The sequence below is a fragment of the Peromyscus eremicus genome, chromosome 14 (assembly GCF_949786415.1).
Source record: "Peromyscus eremicus chromosome 14, PerEre_H2_v1, whole genome shotgun sequence".
Taxonomy (NCBI): Eukaryota; Metazoa; Chordata; class Mammalia; order Rodentia; family Cricetidae; genus Peromyscus; species Peromyscus eremicus.
The window spans coordinates 21,278,017-21,301,999 of NC_081430.1; the positions used below are offsets into that span (position 1 = coordinate 21,278,017).

General features: G+C 40.2%; 1 protein-coding gene across 1 annotated transcript in view; it reads left to right on the plus strand.

The window, feature by feature from the left end:
- Positions 1-23,983, plus strand: part of Scfd1 (sec1 family domain containing 1) — an 82,447-nt gene that overhangs the window by 16,077 nt on the left and 42,387 nt on the right. The window contains exons 5-10 of the mRNA XM_059279644.1: positions 4,999-5,121; positions 7,048-7,135; positions 9,065-9,154; positions 11,748-11,803; positions 12,945-13,030; positions 15,326-15,425. Coding sequence (XP_059135627.1) covers positions 4,999-5,121; positions 7,048-7,135; positions 9,065-9,154; positions 11,748-11,803; positions 12,945-13,030; positions 15,326-15,425 — 543 coding nt within the window. The remainder of the gene's footprint in view (positions 1-4,998; positions 5,122-7,047; positions 7,136-9,064; positions 9,155-11,747; positions 11,804-12,944; positions 13,031-15,325; positions 15,426-23,983) is intronic.

The following is a 23,983-nucleotide window of genomic DNA, read 5'->3' on the forward strand; positions in this document are numbered from 1 at the left end:
CTTGGTTGTAGATGTAACCGTCTTACTAAATAAGAAACACAGAGCCAATACAGAGATGAAAGCCAAGAGGTCAGAGCAATAGCTAAGAGCTAAAAACCTTACCCTTCACTGTCGCTGTTGTCCTACCTCTCCAAAAGAGACCTACTTCCTGTGTGTTTGTGCTTTTTATTGACTTCCTATTCTGCTTTCTCATTGGTTGTAAACCCAACCACATGACCTCGTCAATGCCCATCTGTACAGACCTCCAGGTCTTCTATGGTTGGTATTGAGATTAAAGGCGTGTGTCTCCATGCTGGCTGTATCCTTGAACACACAGAGATCTGCCTAGCTCTGCCTCCCAAGAGCTGGGATTAAAGGCGTGCATCACCAACGCCCAACTCTCCTATGGCTTGCTATTAGCTCTGACCCCAAGGCAACTTTATTTATTAACATACAAATAAAATCACATTTCAGTACAAATAAAATATCACCATACTTGGTAGAGCCTAGTGGAGTCTGCTTCTAATTCCAGCATCAAGGTGATGCAAGAGGATTGTTGGTTGAAGACCCGGGCTACATAACAAGTTTTGAGGCCCTTCTGTGCTACATAGTGAGACCGTGTCTCAAAACAAGCAATGATAACAAATTTGAAAATAGAAAACCTAACTGTACTAGCTTTAAAGGCAGGGTTTTACTTTTCTTAGGTGACAGGAGGGCTGAGACCAGGAAGTGTGCAGTTATGTAGGACGGCTATCACTAAGCAAGTCCCCTGCCTCTTTGATCCATCCTCTTAGTTTCTTTATGTCTTAGTTACTTTCCCCTCAGTTTGTGGTCACAGTCCATTGTGGGGAAGTCACAGCAGCAGACAACGAGGCAGCTGTCACTTTGTATCTGCTGTCAAGAGTATGAGATGAGTGAAGTGAGCATGCACTCAGGTGGCTTTTCCTTGTCATGGAGACCAGGCTTGAACCCAGAGAGTGGGTGGACTTCTCACCTCAGTTGCCGAGGGCCGTCCCCCACGTGATTCCAGACCTCATCAAGTTGACAACTGAGATCAACCCTCCCGTTCGTTTTCATCATCCTCCGTGTTGTGTCTTGAATGTAAGGCGACCAGTTAGCTGCAGACGCTGAGTCTGTGTAAATGAACTCTGCAGTCCTGACCTGAGTCTGACCTGGAAACTCCCAGAGGACTCCTTTAAGTCTCACTGAGTGCAGTTAGCTGCAAGGAAGACTGGATGTTAATCATTAGATTATTACTGCCCCAAAAATCTGGATTCTTTTTGCAAGGAAGGGGGTGGTTTATTTAAGGTAGCCAGTAGTGTTGCCACAAGTCACATCTGTTATCAACCATCACGTTGAGCTGCTGTTCCCATTTTTAATGAAGGTCATACATTTTATGTTAAACTTCATTTACCTCGCTTCCCCTCTGCTCTGCACAAAGCCAGTTGAAGAGGTTCTGCTTACCAGTCTCTTCCTTTTTTAAATACCAGCTTTGTTTCAGTGTAACCCTCATGTAGACTATAACTTACTCACAGAATTGTGCAGCTGTAGCCACAGTCACTTTTAGAACATACTTACCACCTCAAAAAGATACTTTGGATCTCTAACTTCTTCATGGCCAATCCCTAACCTTCTTCCGCCTGTCTCGGGGTTACTTTCTGTTTTATTCCATTTATATATTCAGGACATTATGTTCGAGTGGAATCATGTAACATGTAGTCTAGCCTCTTTTTCCTAGTTCAATGTTTTCAGATTTTATCCATATTGTAACATGTATCAGTGCTTTTTTCTTTTTTTATGGGAGAATAATGTTCTATTTCATGGATATGTCAAATTATTTATCCATTTTAGATTTTTCCACATTTTGGCTGTCATGAATAACTCTTCTGTAAACATTCATGTGCAAGTTTCTGTTTGGACTTGTTTTCATTTTTCTTGTCTTCATAAAGTACCCAGGAAAGGAATTCAGAATATTCGAATGATAACTCTGTGTTTAGCCTTTTTAGAAACTGACAGTAGCGCCCCGTCTCCTGACCCCACCTGCTGTGTGAGCATCCGTCCCGTGTCTCTGGGCCCTTACTGCACTATCTCTGCCATTTGATTGTGGCCTAAAGGATATGAAGCGGGAACCCCACTACAGCTTCTATTCAGTTCTGTGGTTAATGGTAGTAAGCCTCGTTTAACATACTTACTTCACACTTTTGAAGAAATGTATTTATATCCTTGCTTCCTTCTTTAAAAAAAGAAAAAGAAACGGTCTCATGTAGCCCAGGCTGGCCTTGAACTGACTGTGTCTCTCAAGATGACCTTGAGCTCCTGATTGTTCTGTCTCCACCCTGGATGCATACACCTATCTGGTTCGCTTTTCACTTGGGTTGTCTTTTTAACCATTGACTTGGTAGCATACTTTTTAGATTTCTGTCTTTTTGGATACAGGGACTCTCAGTGTGGCCCTTGGCTGGCCTCCAGTTTGCAGTCCTTTTGACTTGCTGCCTGGTGCTGGGACTAAAGGCTTGTACCAGCAAGCCCAGCTTCTTAGAGCCCTTGGTGTGCTGGACACTGTCAGGCTCACATGTTAAGTAGTTTCACCCCTTCTGCAGGTTGCCTTCACCCTCTTGTTAGTGCCCTTGGAACACAAAATTACTAATTTTGATGAAATCCAGGTTGGGTGTTTCCTTTGGCTGTGTATGCTACTGTTGTCAGGTTTTGTTTTTGTTTTTGTTTCGTTCGTTTGTTTGTTTTTGGTTTTTGATTTTTCAAGACAGGGTTTCTCTGTGTAGCTTTGGAGCCTGTCCTGGAACTCACTCTGTAGACCAGGCTGGCCTCAAACTCATAGAGATCCGCCTGCCTCTGCCTCCCGAGTGCTGGGATTAAAGGCGTGCGCCACCACCACCTGTTGTCATATTTAAGAAACACCCAGTTCCATGGGTGTTTTATACTTCTGGCCCTTATATTTAGACCTTAAGCCCACTTGGAGGTGATTTTTATTCATGGTAGTAGATAGGTGTCTGCTTGATTCTCTTTCATATGGCTGCCCAGTCATCCAGCATTGCTTCTTGAAGGGATTACTTCCTCAGTGACTAGTGTTAGCTGCCCTGTCAGTTCCAGATGTTGACTTTCTTTCTGGACCCTGAGTTCCGTCCCAGTGTCACTGCGGCTGTTCTATCCCCGTGCCCTATTTCTTGACTTTTCTTTCTTGGAGGTTCGTTTTGAAACTGAGAAATTGTTACCTCCTATGTTGTGCTTACTTCTCAAGATTAGTTTGACTTTTCTGAGCCCTCGAATTTTCAAGTGAATTTTAGGATTACTTGTCACTTTCTGTAAAGAAACCACTTAGGGTTTTAAAGTGACTGATGAATCTACAGTTCAGTGGTTCTCGATCTTCTTAATACTATGACCCTTTAATACAGTTTTTCATGTTGTTGTGACGCCAACCATACAATTGCTTTGTTGCTGTTTCACAACTGTAATTTTGCCACTGTTATGAATCATAATATAAATATCTGTTATGTGACCCCCTAAGGGATCGAGACCCACAGGTTGATAACCAATGATGTAGATCAATTTGGGAATACAACCCTAATAATTTCAAAATATCTGATCTACAAATGTGGGATATTTAGACCTTTGTGAATTTCTTTTAATAATGTTTTGTGGTGTTTAGAATATAGCTTTTTTCCCTTTATTGTTTGTTTGTTTAATAAATGATGTTGTTTCCAATGCCATCTTTAGGCTCCTTCATTACAAACATATGGGAATTGAATTGGCTTTTACTTATTTGTCGTCTGTGTGCTTTTGAAATGTGTGGCAACCCTTTAACCACTTACTCTCCAACATGAGAACACATTCCAGTCTCATCCTGTAGTCTCTGTGCAAGCCTCAGATTCAGTCCCTTGTTTAAGGACCTGGTTAATTTCTGCAGATAAGAATGTGTATATCTCAACATCAGACACACTCGCTGTAACAGGCTGTCACACATGTGTACATATGCACACCTGTGCTTTTATGTGTGCATTCGTTTTAGTAATGCTTCATCTTTTCTCATTACCTGCCAGACAAATAACCTCCAAAACCAGTTTGATTTCTTAACACATGAGTCGTCCTAGATTTCCCCTCTTCCTTTATGAACCTGAACTCCTTTCTCGGACAGTGACAAGCATGGTTCCCAGTAGCAGTTACTCTGTCTATCCTTCAGCGTGAACACTCTTTTCCTCTTTGCTAAGCCACTGCACTATTGAGCCTTGTCCTCACACATACTCCAGCTCACAGTCATACATCTTAAAATTGATCACATATAAAATTTTGGTAACATTAAATCTTACATACATATATGCTTGAAAATGTCTACTACATCTTATATTTGTGGAAATATTTATGTATCTATGCCTAGTGTCTAAGTGTATTTTAAAAACTGAATAAGAAATTATATGAATTAAATTCTGCTTTTAAGTGAGAATAAATACTTCTAGAGTCAGTATTTGGAATGAACACATCTGTATGCAATGAAAGAATTACTTCTTGTGTTATATGACCAAAGGAATTCAAGTTAATGTTTGCCAAATACGATCAGCATTTAATTATGTTAGATAGTATATTAGCTACTTGTGGATTTAAAATAAAACAGCTTGAGACAGGGTTTGCCATGCCCCCAGCTGGCCACATACTTGTGATATCCTCATCCACCTGAGTACTTGGATCTGGGGATGCCACGTGGTGCTGTGCATGTCTGTGTATTCTAAATAAAACTGCAGATTGGAGATGCCAATCAGTTTGTACTATATTGTAGCTAATGGGATTTTGTTGATAATGTGCTTTTATAACATTGATTATTAAGATATATTTCAGTGGCCAAGTAGCTGTCATGGCATTACTTTGTTCTTATAGAGCACTTTTTTGTCATTTATAGTCCTGTCTTTCAAATGTGGGTCGTATGCTCCAAAGCCTAGCTTTCAGTACCAGAGCTTTCTCTTCACTGGTGCCCTTTCTACTCCAAGAGTGACACAGTGATTGTATTTCTAGGATCTTCGAAATCAGCTCTACGAATCCTATTACTTAAATTTTATTTCTGCAATTTCAAGAAGTAAACTGGAAGATATTGCAAATGCAGCGTTGGCCGCCAGTGCAGTGACACAGGTCGCCAAGGTAAGAGTCACTTGTTTGAGAACATTGTCAGTGTAAAATTCAGCAAAAAAACAAAACAAGTTCACTTAAATTGTCTTTAACTTCTAGGAGGAACAATAAAGTGGCCTAGAAGAGTTTACTCCTCACTGACATGTGGGACAGAAATGAAAAGTAGATTGAGATTTGGGTCAGGCTGGGATTCGCGGGATCCTTGTGGCTCACTTTAGAAACAGTTTGACAGTTTTGTTGTACATTACCCATGCTTCTGTAGACATCGTTTCGTCTCTCATCACTACTGCCAGTCACCATGTTATCTTCAGATCTTCTTACTCAGGAAAGCAGGTCCCACACCACAGAGTGTCCTAGAGGAATGAAAATGTGCAGCAGCAGACCATCATTCCAGTGACATCTTAGTCAGCTCCCACCTCAGTTACAAGCACACTCTCAGATGAACCCCTGGCTTTCTCCTGCCATTCCATGTGCCTCTTGAATTTTGAGAGGACACAGAGTAAAGTTGTAGGGATTGTATAGACAGGAAAGATGAAGTACGCAGTTGCACACACCCTCAGTACATCTTAGGCTTAGAGAGAGCCTGTTGCTATTTGTGAGTACCTTTTAAGACGACTTCTTCCTGTGTGATGTTGCTTACAAATTCTCATTATTTTAATACAACATCATAGGAGCTGTCTTCAGTTTTCTAGTTAAATTTAGTATCTTTCAGCTAGTTTTTTAGAATACTTTTAAAATTTTATTTCTGTGTCTGTATGTATGTACACACGTAGGGGCCAGGAGAGGGTATCAGGTCTCCTGGAGCTGGAGTTAAGCAGCTCTGAGCCACCTGAAGAGGGTGCGGGAAAACCAACTCTGGTCCTCTGGTAAACAGCGTGGCCTCTTACCTGCTGAGCCATCTGCCCAGCCCCTGATGGTCTAATTTTAAAGTTTGTACCAAACTGCAGTGACTTCCCTGGTGCGTTTATAGAAGTGATGGTGCAGAAACAGAACACGTGGTTACAGAGCAGAGAACTGTAAATTGTGATTTTCCTTCAAAAAGATATACATTCCCATCACAACCACAATTTCACTTTTTATATCTGTCTAAATTTTGTTTTCTGAAAATGTTACTCCTGTTATTGCCCCGAATTTGTTTTCATTGTTTTAAAATATTTTTGTTTTGTTTCCTTGTTTTTTGTTTTTATTATTCTTAACCTTTTAAAATGCATATTTTAATTTATGTGTCTGTGTGTGAATGTATGCCACCTGTGTGTGGGAGTAAGTGGAGGCCAGAAGAGGGCAGGAGTTATAGACAGCGGTGAGCTACCTGGCATGGGTTCGAGGACCGAACTGAGGTCCTCTGGAAGAGCAAGCAAGCAAGCACTCTTCACCACTGAGCTGTCTCTTCAGCTCCTCTTTTTTTTTTTTTTTTAAATTTATTTTTAAAAACGTTTTTTCATTTTACATACCTCCTTCCCCTTCTTCTGCCCCACCCACTTCTTCATCCCACCCCCACATCTACTCCTCAGAGAGGGTAAGTCTTCTTGGGGAGTCAACGAAGTCCAACACACCAAGCCCCTCCCCCTTGTGTCCAAGCTGAGCAAGGTGTCCCACGTAGGGAATGTGTTCCAAAAAGTCATTTCATGCACCCGGGATAAGTCCTGGTCCCACTGCCAAGGGCTCCCCAAACAGATCTAGCCACATAACTGTCACCCACATTCAGAGGGCCTAGTTTGGTCCCATGCATGTTCCCCAGCTGACAGGCCAGAGTCCATGCCAGCTCCTGTTCTTAACTCTATATTTACATAAGTAGGCATCCTGCTACTTGGTATACTTTTTAATTATTGCACTTAATTATAATTTTTCCTATTTTTGTCATTTTATTCAGCCAAACTAAATTTTAGTATAACTATAATGTAAGGTTGCTTCATAAGCCTTTCGTTTGTTTGTTTCTAGGTTTTTGACCAGTATCTCAATTTTATTACTTTGGAAGATGACATGTTTGTCTTATGTAATCAAAATAAGGAGCTTGTTTCTTATCGTGGTATGTAAAATCACAAATATTACAAGTCATTGTAATGTTTGGCAAAATGAGTGATGGGACTGGGGGAAACAGTGATTCCAGACTGGTTGTAGCAGTGTATCTTAAAGTACACAGAAAAGAAAGCCTCAGGTTAAATTATGTCATAGGTAAACAAGACATAATAAATTGGTTTTGTAATGCAGTTAAGTACCAGTTCTCTGACCTGCTAGGAATCCCCAGAACAGCTTGCACGGAGTGATTCCCTCATGCTAAATAAGACAGTATCCACGCAGGGAAAGTTAACTATCTGGTGCTTTGACCTTAGACAAAATAACATACTTTACTTTTCTGTACTTACTTCAATTCTGGCCAACAACATTCTTTTGGCTCATTGAGATCCCTAATATGTTTTCTTATTGAAATTAAAGAAAAACTTTAAGTGAGTATATATTTTTGGACACAAGATCTTATTTTGTAGCACAGGCTGACATCAGTGTTGGGCTCCTCCTGCCTCAAGCTTCCAAAAGACTTACAGGTGTCTGCACCACCATCCTTGGGCTTTCGTGAGATTTCTGATGGTGGTTTTTATTCACAGAAGTCCGTTTGCAGTGTGTTTATTTTTCAGACTAATTAGCACCTAACCTTGTGTTTGAAACCCAGCTTCCCATAGCCTTTACATTAAACTTAGAAATTTTATTTATAAATCTAATAAAAACAAAAACAAGCATCTTTCATTTTTTCCCTGACCAATTAAATTGCCCAGACTAGTCTGCAGTCAGTCCTGCTTATGAAGCTTAGTTAGAACACTTCACTGTTAAGTTCCACTAAGCGCTTACCATTGCATTTATAAATTTGATACATCATTTTTCTTTCAAAAGTGACTCAGCGGCCGGGCGGTGGTGGCGCACGCCTTTAATCCCAGCACTCGGGAGGCAGAGCCAGGCGGATCTCTGTGAGTTCGAGGCCAGCCTGGGCTACCAAGTGAGTTCCAGGAAAGGCGCAAAGCTACACAGAGAAACCCTGTCTCGAAAAACTAAAAAAAAAAAAAAAAAAAAAAAAAAAAAAAAAAAAGTGACTCAGCCAGTCCAGGCAAATTTATAAGTCTATTTTTAAAAAAACTGCTAAACGTTAAGTAATTGAAAATAACTAAACTTGTAATAAATATGATGTTCCTTAAGTATTCAAATACTTACACAGTAACACTGAGTAGAATTTGCATTCCTGTCTTTTTACTTCTAAAATTTTTTTGTTTTGTTTTGATTTTTTGTTTTTTGAGACAGGGTTTCTCTGTGTAGTTTTGGAGCCTGTCCTGGATCTCACTCTGTAGACCAGGCTGGCCTCGAACTCACAGAGATCCGCCTGGCTCTGCCTCCCAAGTGTTGGGATTAAAGGCGTGTGCCACCACCATCCGGCTTTTACTTCTAAATTTTAATGGGATGCTAACATCCTTACCCAATAAAGTAAAGGACACATCTCAGTCAAATGGAGATCATCTGAGACATAGAAGCTGGAAGTCACCAGTCAGGTGGGCATTCCTGAGGGACTTTTGCAACTGCCTCAGGTTGTTTCTTGCTCATAGACATAGAGCTGGCGTTTAGGACCCAAGGGCTGTGCTTCTGCAGAGAGTTTACTCATGTGCTTGACAGAGTGGCCCAGAGTCAATGTTCATCAAGTGTTTTCATACCACTGTTCCACCCGGTTTGGTGGATGGCAGTCTAACACCTCAGCGACAGCATATCTCCTCGGGTTTTGTGCTGCCTGGTGAAATGACTCTTTCTGTCTTCTCTTCTTGGACCTTAGGTACTTTAGTATGCCCAGTTAGTTTCATCCTATGTTGATCACATTTTATATTTGTTTTATAATTCAGGTTGGTCTCTATATGTTGTTATATATGTGCAAGCTTAATAAAGATGTAAATATTGATTGTTTGTGTTTTTCTCTTTATTTTAGCTATTAATCGGCCAGATATCACAGACACAGAAATGGAAACTGTTATGGACACTATTGTTGACAGCCTCTTCTGCTTTTTTGTTACATTAGGTACGTTTTTAAAGCCGTCTGTTCCTTCAAAGTAACTAATCACTCAATAACTCACTTGGAAATATTACACACTGCAGTTATTTGTTTTTTAAGACAAGGTGTCATTATATAGTTCTGGTTGTTTTGGGCTCAGTTTGTAGACCAGGCTGGCCTTGAACTCACAGAGATCAGTCTGCCTCTGCCTCCCCAGTACTGAGATTAAAGGAGTGTACTGCCACGTCTGGCTATAATACTGTTTTAACCTTTTTGAATGTAGAGAAGTTCTCTAAAGTTGGGATAAAGCATGCATTCTATAATATTAAAATAAAATACTTCCTCTAATAAGAATATGAGTTAGCATTCAGATTTGTTTTGTTTTGTTCTTTTTTAAAGATGAGTTATCATAAGCCCAGGTTGGCCTCTCTATGTACCCTAGGCTAGCCTCCCAAGTGCTGAGCTTACAGACACACGTCGCCATACCCAGCTCAGCAGACCCTTGAGTTAACTCCTTAGACACTGTTGGTAGTTACGGCTCCTTAGTGTACTGGTGAAGTGGTTTCTTGGTGGTCCCACCCTGTTATTGGGTACTTTCTAGTTGTCCTCAGTTTCCGTCGTGACAGCTCTCAAACATACTTCTGAGTAGAAAGGTCTCTGCATGCTAGTTAGCAAGGCAAGTGCAAAAGCTTCCAGAAAATGCTGCCCTTTACACAAAATGCTAACCTGTGTCGCTCCTTAAAACTTACCATTTCACTGAAACATCTGCAGTTACTCTGTTACATTGTATTTACTCTCTAATATATGATTTTATACTTTAGTAAAAGGTCTTTACTGAAAATTGATTTTATACATACCTAAACCCTCTTAAGTAAAACGACACTCATAGATTAATAAAACTCTCTCTTCCACAAGTGGAAATGTTAAAGAAGAGAAACCGTTTGAAGTGTAGGCCTTAAGACAGGTGTATAAGGAGAATTTGTACAAATTCTTGGGCTCCTTCCTTGCAGAGATCCACCCCCCCTTTACATCTTAGCCCCAAACTTAGATTTTGGTTTCTGACCCAGTAGGTCCCCTTATTTTCTGTTTACTATTTCTCTGTGGCCATGGATCTCCGTTTTTTCAAGAGTGTTACGTCCATCTAGTTTTTACCTGTACTCTCAAGTGTTGGTTGTTTGGTTGGCTGACTGAATTTCGCAGTGGTGCGCATGCAGCCCAGGGTTGTACTGGGTAAGCAGTACAGCCAGTGCTGTGTCTCCAGCCTTTGTGTGTGTTCATCTTTAAGAAAACTCTGCAGTTTTCTGCAGGTGTATATCCTGTAATCATTCAACAGACGTATTATCGTTCTGTTCTGCTGTCCTAGACACTCTCCAGACTTTTACCTATGGTTATGGTTATTGCATTCATGAAAGTTATTATTGCTAACAAGTAGTGGTAGTAGTCACATTTTAAAGCACTAGATTGGAACAAAGATGTACCAAAATTAATTTTCAGTACACTCTTAATTTCCAATTTTCCCTTAAAACGCACTAAACAGTAAATAGAAAACAATCTGAGGAAATCAATGGTTTGTTGTTTTTTTGTTTGTTTGCTTGCTTGTCTGTTTTTTTCACAGATAGGTCTTCCTATGTAGCTTGAGCTCATCTTGAAGCTCCATCATTACGCCTCTGCCTTCTGAGTGCTGGAATTGCAGCCTCCTTGCCCAGCTGGCTATCTAACTCTGTATTTCTTCCTTTTTGCTATTTTTGGTTGGGGATGGTTCTTTTGAGGTACAGGATGTCATATAGCCCAGGCTACCTGGTCTGGAATTCTTGAATTTCTTGTTTCAACTTCCCAAGAGCTAAGATACAGGCATGTGCCAGAATTTATACATTTCGAGTATTATTTGAAATTTTTATGACAAGCATGCATAATTCAGGCCATCAGAAGAGAGGCTTTTAAAAATTAATCAGTATTGCAGCACATTTTCACTTGACATTATGCTTTCCCCTGGAAAAGTAAAGTGCTGTGATTGCAACACATGAAGATCACAGAAAACAGTCAATCCATTAACATGCTTGAAGTTTTCCTAGTTAGGGGTTTAGCCTTAGATAAACCACTTACTGCATCATAAAGAAAGAAATTGGGAGGTCCAGTGGGTTGACATGATCGTGGAAAGAGACATTTAGGATCAGTTCACATTAGTGAAGAATGTGTATGCTGTTAACATTTAAGTTGGTTTTACCAAAGGATAGCAATCATTTACTATTAAATTATTTTTTAAAGTAGTCCTAAACTGTTGTTGTCCCTAAACTCTTTTTATTCCTTTATTTTGAACCAAATTAAAGTAATTTCTGTGACTAGAGGGTTAACTCATCCTTTGAAACTACATTAAGAAGGTCCAAATGCTGACTAAGTCCATCTGTGGAAAATCTTAGTCACATTGATCAGCTCTATACAAAACTATTCCTCTTCTGGCTCTGTTTATTCCTTACAGAGAAGGTTAATTTCTGAGACCTTGTTTTCACTCTTGAGATTTTCAAGCCCTTTGTGTCTAGCCTGAAATTGTACACATCTTCACATCTGCTAATTTAAAGTATACATGTTAATTAAGATCCTTGGTAACATTTTTATTAAATAGGTGCTGTTCCCATCATCCGCTGCTCAAGAGGAACGGCCGCAGAAATGGTGGCAGTGGTGAGTCTCGGCCCCCGAGGACACACTGCCATGTAAACTGCTCTCTCAGTGTGTCAGATGCCTCTGGCAAGGAGTCTGGCTAGTGGGGTTGTATGTGAAGTACCATATGTGGTTACTTTGGGGCCTTCCCCCCAGTGGAAGGCCTCCCTGTGCATGTCTCTGTAGTAGAGTAAAATTGCCAATCGCGCGTGCTGTTCTGGTCCTCGCTGCACTTTGTAACATGCACTTTTACATGTTATTTTGCACTTACCTTCCCTCAAAATTATTCTTTATTCAGTTTCTTTTAGCAAGTGCTTATTAGCAACACACACATTTTTAATATCCATGTTGAATTAAGGAAAATTTCCTTTAAAAATTAAAAGGGAGATTAGGGGAACCAAAAAAATTACCAACCCACAGTGTGCATGGCATGAAAAGACAGAGTTTAATAACCTGGGCTTTCCATACCCTGTGCTTGTTGCTTTATGCCCACCCTTCCAGATTAGCCGCTTTCTGTCCTTCAGCCATGCTTAAGAGAGTGGTGGTCGTTCTGTAAAACTAATGTATATTAGTGATACCAGGGTTGAATGCTGTGGGATGTTCTCTATGCTGTGATTGTGTTGCTCTGATTGGTTAATAAATAAAATGCTGATTGGCTAGTAGTCAGGCAGGAAGTGTAGGCAGGACAAAGAGAGAGGAGAATGCTGGGAACAGGAAGGCTGAGTCAGGAGACGCCATGAGAAGCAGATGTTCAGATACCGGTAAGCCACAAGCCATGTGGCAACTTATAGATTAATAGAAATGGGTTAATTTAAGATATAAGAACTAGATAGCAAGAAGCCTGCCACGGCCATACAGTTTATAAGTAATATAAGCTTATGAGTGATTATTTTATAAGTGGGCTGCGGGACTGCGAGGGCTTGGCTGGACCCAGAGAGAAACTCTCCATCTACAGTTGAAGTACATTTTTTTTTTAAATTGGTTTTCTTAAGTGCAAATTATGATGTTATTGAAATAGTTTAAATACTAAAATACTTAGATTTTAGAATTACCACTTTGTAAAAAAAAAAAAATCCAAGTTTCTTGACTATGTAACTGAAACATTGAGTTACCTACATAACATAAGAAAGTATTAATAGTTCATCTAATATTTGATTTTCAGAAACTAGATAAGAAACTTCGAGAAAATCTACGAGATGCAAGAAACAGCCTTTTTACAGGTGACCCGCTTGGGACTGGCCAGTTAAGGTGTGTGTGGCTGTTTTCATTTTAATTTCTTTATGTGATAAGAATGCTTTTATCATAAGGGAACAATTTCTTATTTTTGATCTGGTATCAGAATCAAGGTTTTGACTTAAATTGAAGCATAAATAGATACCAAATAGAAATTATCTTCTTTCATTAGAAATGTCTCTATTCACTTGCATCTGTAGAAGGCTTTCTGTTTACGTGGCTTTCAAGGTTTGAAGCTATTTCCTTTCAACTATCAGTAATCTTCTTGGTAATAAGAAAAATGAACATTCCTATAGTCCCCATTTTCACATTGAGACACTAATAACTTGCAAGGTATTTCAGTCATTCAGCATGCGCAAGTAATGCCAAAATTACTGACTGCTCAACTTCTATTGAGTAGGACTACTAAAAACCCTTGTATAGGCCAGGCGGTGGTAGCTCATGCCTTTGATCCCAGCACTTGAGAAGCAAAGGCAGGTGGATCTCTGTAAGTTCAAGGCCAGCCTGGTCTACAGAGTGAGTTCCAGGACAGGCACCAAAACTACACAGAGAAACTTTGTCTCGAAAAACCAAAATAAATAAATGAATAAATATAAATAAAAACCCTTGTATAGTAGAGTGCAGTTTGATTTTTTTAACAGTAGTAAACATTGTTCACATAAAGAAGTAAAGAAACTCACTGTAGTGCCTGAGAATTATTTAAAGAAGAGAGAGTTTTGTAAAGTGAGTTCTTACATACAGATGTTAGCCACACCTGTCGGGGGCGGAAATTATGTCCATAGAAATAGCTGTCCTCTTGCAATGAAGGCATCATCTGCTTGTTCATACGCTGTGACTCTGAGGCTTCTTAGCCTTGTGAACTGCTGCTGTCCGTGCTGCTCTTGCTGGCTCTGTGTTCGCTTGTTTGGCCATCTCAGCTCTCCGTTATCTTATGCCTTCCTCTGCCTTCCTTGATGATCTTAAGTATCATTCATATCATTTTTCATTGAGCAGAGTGGAAATGTCAATTTCTCACTGATTGTTTCTCATGCCTTACTTAATAGTCTCCTTTTTACCATGCTGTATTGTGTGCCCTAGAAACCAATCAAAGGGCACTGCTTTATTTGGTTAGCTTTGGTCTCATCGCAGTATTATGGCATTTTATTTTAGTTTGTTGAATGTATTTTGAGTTATTTTAATTAGCAATTTGTTGATGTGTTTTAAATATGCTTAAATCCAACTATAGACTAGTGGCTATCCGCCATCTTGATTGTGTTGCCTGCAAACATGCAGGAAGTCTGAAGACATGTTTAGTAGTCTTAACCAGGTCTGTGCTTCCAGAATCCAGTGGTGTGTATTGTAGCGTGTCAAGAAGCATCTTACAGTGCTAGACTTTCCATGCACAGGACAAACCGTAATGAGTGGATTATGTAGCCTCCCATGTCAGTAGTGCACAGTTAAGAGACCCTGCCACGAGCCGTCTTCCTCCCTTTCCACATACTCTGGAATGATAAACTGTAGTCAGCAGTAAGGAAGTCACTGACATTTAGCCTTGAGTCAGTGCAGTTCGGAAGACCCATGGACTTATGCCTATGGGGTAAAGAGTACCGATGTGGTCCTTGTACAGGAGGAGACCTGGATAGCTCGTGTGGGCAGGTAGAGGTGACATGTGAAAGTGTCCTGTGCTCCTAGTACAGGAATACCTACCTCTACAGGACATCACTAGCACTTAGTAACACCCGATAGCAGGCGACTGCGTCCGTCGGCTCTGACACCTAACCTGTGATAAGGGAGTTAAGCAGTTCATGAAATGGCATGTCTCCTGTCCACTAAGTGGATAGTTCTGCTGTTGCAAGTGTCTGCATTTTTCATATTAATGGGATAGAGTTCTCTGAAGCCTTCCTTATGAATCTACTTTCTTGATTTTGTGTTATGTTTATAGGCGGAAAATGCTATTTTTAGGTTATGAAACTATCAAACATTTGGACAAATTTATGAGTCTACTGTTTTCCTTGAGTCAGGCAATACCTATTCCTTTTTGTTGTTGTTCTTTTCAAAAATCTGCTCTTTATATCAGAGAAGCAATTTGACTATAAAAATTATACTATAAATATGTTAATATAGATCTTTTCCTTTAAGAAATTTCCCCAAAACTTAAAATCCAGCATTAAGCCTTGGCTCGTAACCATAACTTACTGTAGTAGAAATGTTAAGTGTTACACAGCTCTAACAGCAGCTGCTCATATCAAAAATGTCACACTGGAAAATAGTAGACAGTTTAGAATGTGTACATTGCTGTCACGTTTATATGATGTTCTGACACATTTGCAGCTTCCAAAGGCCCTTATTAGTCCTTGTCGACAGAAACATCGATTTGGCGACGCCCTTACACCACACGTGGACATACCAAGCGCTGGTACATGATGTGCTGGTAAGAGGCTAAATACAGCACTTTTTATTGAAATGTGGTAAATTCAGTAGTTTCCTTAATTTTAAACTAACATCGTGGCTACAGACACAAAGTTAAGAGGGATGAAACTGAAAAATAAGGATTAAAAAGTATAGTGATATAGATGCTAGATTGCGGTTCTGAATTTATTGTCTTTAAATATGGGATAAATTAGGGGCATTGTTCACAGTGATGGGAAAGAAGCAGTGAAGGAAATTGAACAGTATTTTCATGTCATACAATATGTTTTCTGAAGTAGTTCTGATTGCATGCTTGAAATTATCCTCTAATATGTTTATTGTATAATGTATAGAATTAAAGCACGGCCCCAACCTTCAAAGGTAATGAAAAGAAAACACATGCACAAGTAATTTCTAGCAAAGCACTGGTAAGATCACAGTCATCCCCACTGTATAGACAGAGGAAGTGAGATGTAAGAGAAGTTTCTAAGCTTAAGAGTTCCTCTTTGTAATTCCAAACTCCAGAAGCTATGGCAGGAAGATAACCTTGAGGTTCAGGGCCTGCCTCGGCTAAGTAGTCCAGGACAGCCTGCACCACAAGTCCGACCCTGTCTGAAAGAAAGAGAGTTGAGAGAATTTGAATCCGCAACATTGGTTCTAAGACAAGCATTCTAGTTGACTAAACTTCAGGGTTATAACGTAGTATCATTATCACAAAGACTGCATATAATGTCATGAGAAAAGGAAAAGAGAGGCATGCAACAGCCCATCTCCTTAAAACCAAGATGTTCTAAAGCAGTTACTTAAATAAATCACATTTATTACTGGTAGAAACGTTCAGTTCTGCAGGTACATAGAGACCTATGCCACAACTCTGGGAAGAATATTAAAGAAATACTGGTTAACATCCATTCACTATAGAAAGCAAAAGGAACCAAAGAGAGCCGTGGAAATAAGACAAGAAAACCTATTATAAGAGGCCAAGTGAGAGGTTTAGTGAATAGACAGATAGTTTGGGGCCAGGCTTCAGCAATGATAAAAAGACACAAGGATTCCTGTCTTCTTGAAGCTGCATTCTAGGAAGAAGACACAGGCAATAAACAAACAAAATACATAGCGCTCAGAAGGTAGAGAGTACTCTAGAGGAGAGTAAAGTACTGACGAACAGGACTGAGATTTTGAAACCAGACAGATCTCACTTATAAAACGACAGGTAAGGATGATTCAAAGGAGGTAAAGTATAAACCTCGTAACCAAACGGGGACAGAGCGTTCTAGGCTGAAAAACAGCCGGTGGCCTCATAGCCACAGTGAAGCAGCATGGGAGTCAGGTAGAAGGAAGTGAGTTTAAGTGGGACACAGGGAGCAACATAGTACAGAACTTGGACTTAATTGGAGGGACATGAGAAGTCACATAGTGAGTAATTAATACCCATTGTCGCCACAAGATGGAGTAAAACTTCTAGTTAGGAAACAAAGTTGAAGTTTGATTTTTTTATATCATTTATGTTTGCCTGGAAAATCTAAACCATTGATAATTATCTAAATATTAGATCTTAGACATAACTATGGTAATTGAGACAGCTCCCTTGTGTGTCAAAATGGTTAGTTTTAACTTTAAAATGGGAAATACGTTCTGACACAAAAGCTTTTGCAATACCCTTGCCCTTTGTGAGAGTAGGTTAGACAGTCGGGGTTTCATTGTGCCTTGGCTCTGGGCGGAGGGATGTGGCTGGCCTTCTAGGGAGAGTGCTCGCCCCAGGTCAGCATGGCGGGATTTGGCATAGTGGCTTGTCTTTTACTGAGCTTTGTGCTCCAAATCTTGGAAGTCTCTTTTGTACCTTTTACACGCTGCTACTAATCTAACTTTCTGTGCCATTTCCCTCTATATCCTAACTGCTTAGTGAATAATATATTGTTAAATTTGTTTTATTACTGTTTTTCCCCTCTTATTTCTTAGTTGCTTAGTAAATAACATGTAAGAGTTATCTATATTTGGTGATAAAGCATTCTACAAAGATTTCTTTTTTTACTTTTAATTAAATTTTTCTATAAATTAAATTTCCTAAATTAAGCATTTCTATCCCTGTTTTGAGTCATGGTCTTGCTGTAAAGTCCTCACTGGCATTCAACTCATGGCAACCCTCCTGCCTCAGTCTCCTGAGTGCTGGGGTCACAGGCATGAGCTACCATGCTCATCTTACTGTATTCTTTTCTCGCTGTTTTCTGCGTTTATTTCCTCTCCCCACTTGTCATTGACCAAGGTTTTGTGGTTCTAAAACAATACTTTGTAATCAATATATTATGAGCTGCCAATGTAAATTTGGAATTTTCTAGTAGTCCCAGTAAAAAGATGAAACAGATGAATGTTTTATGTAATCTAACAGTGTGGATTTTAGCTTTCAACACACAGTCAATTTATAACATTAATATTTTATATTTCCTTCTTTATATATGAAATTCTATAAACTCAGTGTTTTTATAATACGTCACATCTCAGTTCAGACTGACTGCATTCCAGGTGTTTTATTGCACTAGTGACAGTAGCATTGGACAGTTAGTTCTTAATCATGAGGCAGTTTTAAGACTGAATAAAGCATCTCCTCACTAAAGTTGTCAAATATTGTCTATGTATCTGTGGCATAGGTTCCATCCAGTTCCCAGATCCAAGGGTTGAGGAACTCTTGAGAGTGAGCAAGCTCCCAGGAGACATTGCTGGCACAAGATACCTTGGGTTCTGAACGAAGATAAAAATAGATTGTGCTCGTCCATCTAGTCAGCATTCAGATCCCAGTGGCTGTCTTAGTTAGGGTCCTGTTGCTGTGAAGAGACTCCATGACCACAGCAACTCCAAGGAATACATTTAATTGGGGATGACGGGAAGCATGGCGGCACACAGGCAGACATGATGCTAGAAAGGAGCTATCTCTGGGGCCCCAGGCAGCAGGAAAGGACCATGAGCCATTGGGTTGAGCTTCTAAGACCTCAAACCCTCCAGTAATGCTTTCCTTAAACAAGGCCATACCTCCTAATAGTGCCATTCTCTATGGATCTGTGGGGGACATTTTTATTCAAACCACCACAGTGGTTTAAAATAATTCTTAATTCCTGTGGTATTTGTGCCGCTTGCCCCATCTGTATAGTTAGGGAAGCTCTGTTCACTTTCACACAGAGACTCAGTAAGATGAAACCATCTCAACCCATACTTTCGTATTCCTATGGCAAGGAAGAACATTTATGAGCTACACTTCGGGTTAAAGAACGTTTCAAATAAAAACAGAATCAAAGTGTAGGGGTCATGGGTCAGTGGTAGAATGTGCTTCCTAGAGTGAGTGAGACTTTGGGTGCACTTCCTAGTACCACAGGAAAAACAATCGTATCATGATGCCCATAGACACCATTCAGCTTCCCTGAATTACACGTAAGATCTTATGCACAGATACTTCGTGTGGACTGGGGAAGTGTCTCAGTTGGAGAAGTGCTTGCTGCATAGGCATGGGGACCTTGAGTTTGGATCCCCAGCAGCCACGTGAAAAGCCAAGCCTGGTGGCACATGTTTGTAACCAATGTCAGGGATGGAAAGAGACAGATCCCAGCAGCTTCTTACTCCTTTTTTATTTCAACTTTCTGGTCACAGAAATCCGTTCATATTTTTCTAGAGACTTCCCTACTTTCTGCATTTGACTGATGGGACTGATGGTACAATTTCACATGTTTCTTTGTCCCACAATGCCCTGTACATTGCTGGAGCTGGAAATTTTATTTGACTCAACTCTTTGTGAAGTCCACTTCATACCAGTGTTGGATAGTTTCTGCTTCGTGGCATTTCTCAGAAATGTAACATTTGTCAGCGCTATAATGATGAGGCTGATGAACAGAATAAAGGTGGTGGACATGTTCTGTCCATTGAGAAGTTCTCTGTGCATCTTTTTCCTTGCTGTCAACTGAGGACTGTTCTCCAGGTTATATTCATTGCTGATGGCAAATGGAGACTATCTAATGCAGGCATTCTGTCTGACTCTCTCTCTCTCTTTCTTTCTTTCTTTCTTTTTTTTTTTTTTTTTTTTTTGGTTTTTCAAGACTGCAGTGGTGGCGGCACGCCTTTAATTCCAGCACTCAGGAGGCAGAGCCAGGTGGATCTCTGTGAGTTTGAGGCCAGCCTGGTCTACGGAGTGATATCCAGGACAGGCACCAAAACTACACAGAGAAACCTTGTCTCAAAAAACCAAAAAGAAAAAAAAAGAAAAAAAAGAAATGTTTGAGTCTATTTATTCATTTGTCAGTTTAGAAAATGAATTCACCCCCTTTAGCAGTCTGCAAAAGCAGTTAGTAGTAGCTGTTGTATTTTATGAGATAATGGCCTTTTATATTTGAGACGTTATCAAATAATTACAGTAATTCATTTTGATACTCACCTCATCACATCTTTGTCCTCTCATATTTGGCCAGGGCATCTTCTCGACATGACCCTATTGGTCTTTGGTAGCTCTCTTGTTTTCGGTCATCAACATTTTCTGGCCCATTATGTCCATTTTCTGTCTCAAGCCTAGCTGCAGCCATTTCTCCAGAAACCATGGATCCTATCAAAGAGCACCATGTGACGTGCTGGGTCTGTTACTTGTACCGGGTATCTCTGCTTGTAGACATTTTCAGGAGTGGGAAAGAAGCATCTTACAGTGTGTCTCATCCTGGGAGTGAAGAGTGTGTTCTCTTATGACTTGCCGCAGTAATGGGAAACGTGTAACATGACCTGAGGCAGCCATGTGAATAGTTTAAAAGCATCAGTGTGACCTGATTGTTTCACTCTTTTTAGTATGTTGTAATCCTTGTTTTGCTTCAGTTTTGACAGACTGATTTGAGCCAAAGAAACCTTGTATTGCTTTTATAAAACAAACTACTTGGATCTAAGTTGTAAGACAACTTAAAATCTGAGAAATAACATAGTAATAATAATTTTAAGTTGCAAAATAACTTAAAATCTCCATATCATCATTCTGATACTATTTTCTCTGCTTATTTGAGGGAAGAGTGTGGCTACAGATACAGATTTATATAACTTTATCTATAAGCTTGCCTTCTTTAACATGGATACATTTATTCTAAAGTGACATTAGGTATTCAGGGCCCTACTGTGTAACTTGAGGTTCTCTCCCTGCGTGTGGGCTCTTTCTGAACATGGTAGGTGTTGTGCTTCTTGAGATAGAAGGTTGCCCACCAGATGTGCACAGCTGAGTTCTCAGTTAGAAATAGAGTGCGATGCCTCAGCACTTCCCTGACTGTGGTTAAAGACATCGTCCCCCTGCTCACATAGCTGACCCACAGCTACCCCTGCGGAGTTCAGAACAGTGTAGATGTGCACAGACTGCCTTCTCCTTAGAACTTGGTGTCCAAAATTTACCCTCACTGGAATTTGTTTGGGGACGACCTTTGAAGATTTGTTCTCAGATGATGCTTTAATTTGTCAGGAGTCAGTGGAAGCTGTTGTATTTCATGAGACTGAAACCTGATGTGTTTGCCTGTCGACTCATTTGTCAGTGCCTTTAGAAGAAAAAAACGACAAGACTCAGCTTAATTAAACTAGTACATCTTTTCCGAAGGAAATAATTGTGATTTGCAGGAGAGGTGTTCACCAGCTCTGCATGCAAATCATCACACTTTTTCCTCATTCTTTCCTTTCCCAGTGATGGTACCCCAGCCCCCAAACGACATAACCCTCTGATGAGCTCTGCTCGAGCAGATGGAGTTCTTAGGCTTATGTGTGGTGAGTGAGCCAGGGCAGTGCATTTCTCCAGTCCTAATGGCAGTGCCAGCAAAGGAAGGAGCCAGAGCCTTGGGAGGCACGAGAGCCCTGAGGTGCTGCCTCACATCCCTGTGCTGTGTCCGCTTCCATCATTACCTTGTGTTTGCACTTCCGCTGCTGTATTTCTCCATCATTGGTTAATATGGGACTAGTTAAGGGTCTCTTAGTGGAAGCTACTATCCTTAGTCTGAAAACTTCAGTTGTTGACCAAGTACATCTGTTCAATGAACTAGTTGTTCGGTGATTACTGTAACAGCATTTGAAGTTTAAAAGTTGTGAATTCTTGCCAAAATAAAAGTTATTTGTATTCTGCCTTGTGTTTGTTACATGTGAATAATAACTCTTAGCTCTGAATCTATATTCAGATTCAGAGGTGTCATCTATATCCCAAGTAACTTTGTTCATATTAGCTGTCTGGCTTGTGAGAGAGGACAGGGTTTCTGAAGGCTTCTTGGTGTTGTGTAGGCTCCCCTGTGGGTTATTTATATCTGGTAATTTTGAGGCACCGTTTTCCAGCCTTTCAGATCTGTCAGTGGAAACAGCTTAACTTCTATTGTGCTAAAACCAACTGTACTGTTTTTTTGTTGGGGTCCAAATGTTGTTCCTTTTGCATGATTGAGTAGAGTACAAATTGCTTTAGTCTCCCAGTTTTTGAGATCAAAATTAACTTTTTGATTTGCCTTGCTATTATGTAAACAGTGGAAATGTTCTTTCTGCAGTTATGTTATTTCTCAGAACTCTTGGTGTCTTTCATTCCTTGATCATTTTGTGTTTGAGTACTCTGTCAGTGTTCAGTAATAATATGCTCTCCTATTTTTAGAGCGGCCTTTTCCTGACAAGTGACTTGTGTTTGAATGAGCTGTGCCACTACCATGGAAACAGTACTTCACTAGAAATTGAGTTCCTAAAGCTTAGCTGTTTAAAGATGTTGCCCTCTGTATCTTTTGTTTTCACAGTTAACTTTTAAAAGCTAGACTTTTCACATATAACATTACTTAATGTCTATTCACTGTTGAAAGTGTTTTCAGAGTTGAGCTATTTTTAATTTACTCTTTATGGATGACTTTTGTGCAAGGGAAGATTGGATGTTAGAGTGGGAAACTGAGAAGAATTTAAACCAGTCACTAGTATTCTTGAACTGTGATGTGAGGAATCTTTAGAAAATATATGGAGGTTGAAATGTATCACTATTCTTTTGTTCGTTTGTCCAGACAGGGTTTCTCTGTGTAGCCCTGACTGTCCTGGACTTGCTTTGTAGACCAGGCTGGCCTTGATCTGCCTGCCTGCCTCTGCCTCTCGAGTGCTGGGATTAAAGGCGTGTGCCACCACACACAGCCAACGGTTTATTCTTCTTTGTCAGCCTGGACAATGCTGTCACTCCCTCTAGCCTGTATCTAGAGTAAAGGATAGGATTCGGAGTACCTGTGCTCTGTGACCGACAGTTCTGTTGTAGAGTTAGCACAGTGCTTGTGCGCAGGGTCTCTAAAGTCAGACTGGCGGGCTTTCATCCTGTTTCTGCCACATTCTGTAAATCCTGGGTACCAGAGTCACTCTTACGCTTTGCTTGTTTCTTCTTTTAATGCAAGTTGTAGTACTTCTAAGGGTTCTGGTAAAGATACGTAACTGGTATAGTCCCAAGAACAGCGCCTTTCACATGCAAGCAAGCTGTTGTATGTGGTCCCTCTCTCTGATGGACTTCATGTAGCAGTAAGGGAGGCTGCTCCTTTGATTCTATGACTTGGGAGAAAGCAGACATGGATTTCTAGTCTGGCAGTGTATTTCATGTCTGTATATTTCACCCTTTTTTCCATCAGAAGGAAAGTGGCACTTCAGTAAGGTGTGGTAAAGGATCAGTTTGTAAAAGTGAGAAAGTGTGTTCCTCAGGATCCAAGTCAACACTGCTGACCTGGCTTTATCTAGAAGAGATTAATGTGCTCAGTCTACTTAACTTGCTCAGATCTACAGAAATCATTGCTACCTCAAAACCAAGATGGTTGCATCACAGTACACCTGATAATTTCTCTTTCTTGCTCACCCTTCTTTTTATCACCTTCAAATAGCCGTGCTTTCTCTTACCCTCACCCCACCCCCCACCCCCAAAGGGAAGGATTTGTTTGACTCAGGGTTTGAAAGGATGCAGTCCATTGAGGCAGGGAAGGTGATATCTGCTTGCTGCATCCTGTCAGCTTCAGGAAACAGAAGGAATAGGAGCTGTAACCCCGGGTGGACCCACTTCCTTCAGCATCTTGACCTTGTCCCCCAAATGTTTCACAGCCTGACGGAGCAGCACCACTAGCTAGGTGCCCAGCATTCAAACGTGAACTAGTGGGGGACATGTCATATTTATCTCCTGACTCACTGCTATTGAACAAAGTTGACCCTAAAATGTGAAAGAAGCCATGGACATAATGTGAAAAGGAAAAGAAAGGACAGAAGAGATTTACTTTAGTTTGACCTGTTGTGTGTATGAGTTTTGAAAAAGAAAGGGGAGAAAAACTATTAAGCCTCACATTAGTAAGATTAGCTCAAAGCAGAGAAGGGTAGTCACTGCTAGTCTGACCTACTCTTAGAATTTATGTGAAAAGAAGTGCTGTTATTCTTGTAGTTTTAACATTTATTGTGTTTTAACCTCCTAAAAACATAATCATAACTATTAAAAACATAAACAAACATAAAAAGATAATCAAATATGAGGGAATGTTCTGAAATGTGTTAGTAAATGACTTAAGGAGATACAAAGTATGCACTTGCGATGTCATCCTGTTTTTAAAGGAAAAGTGT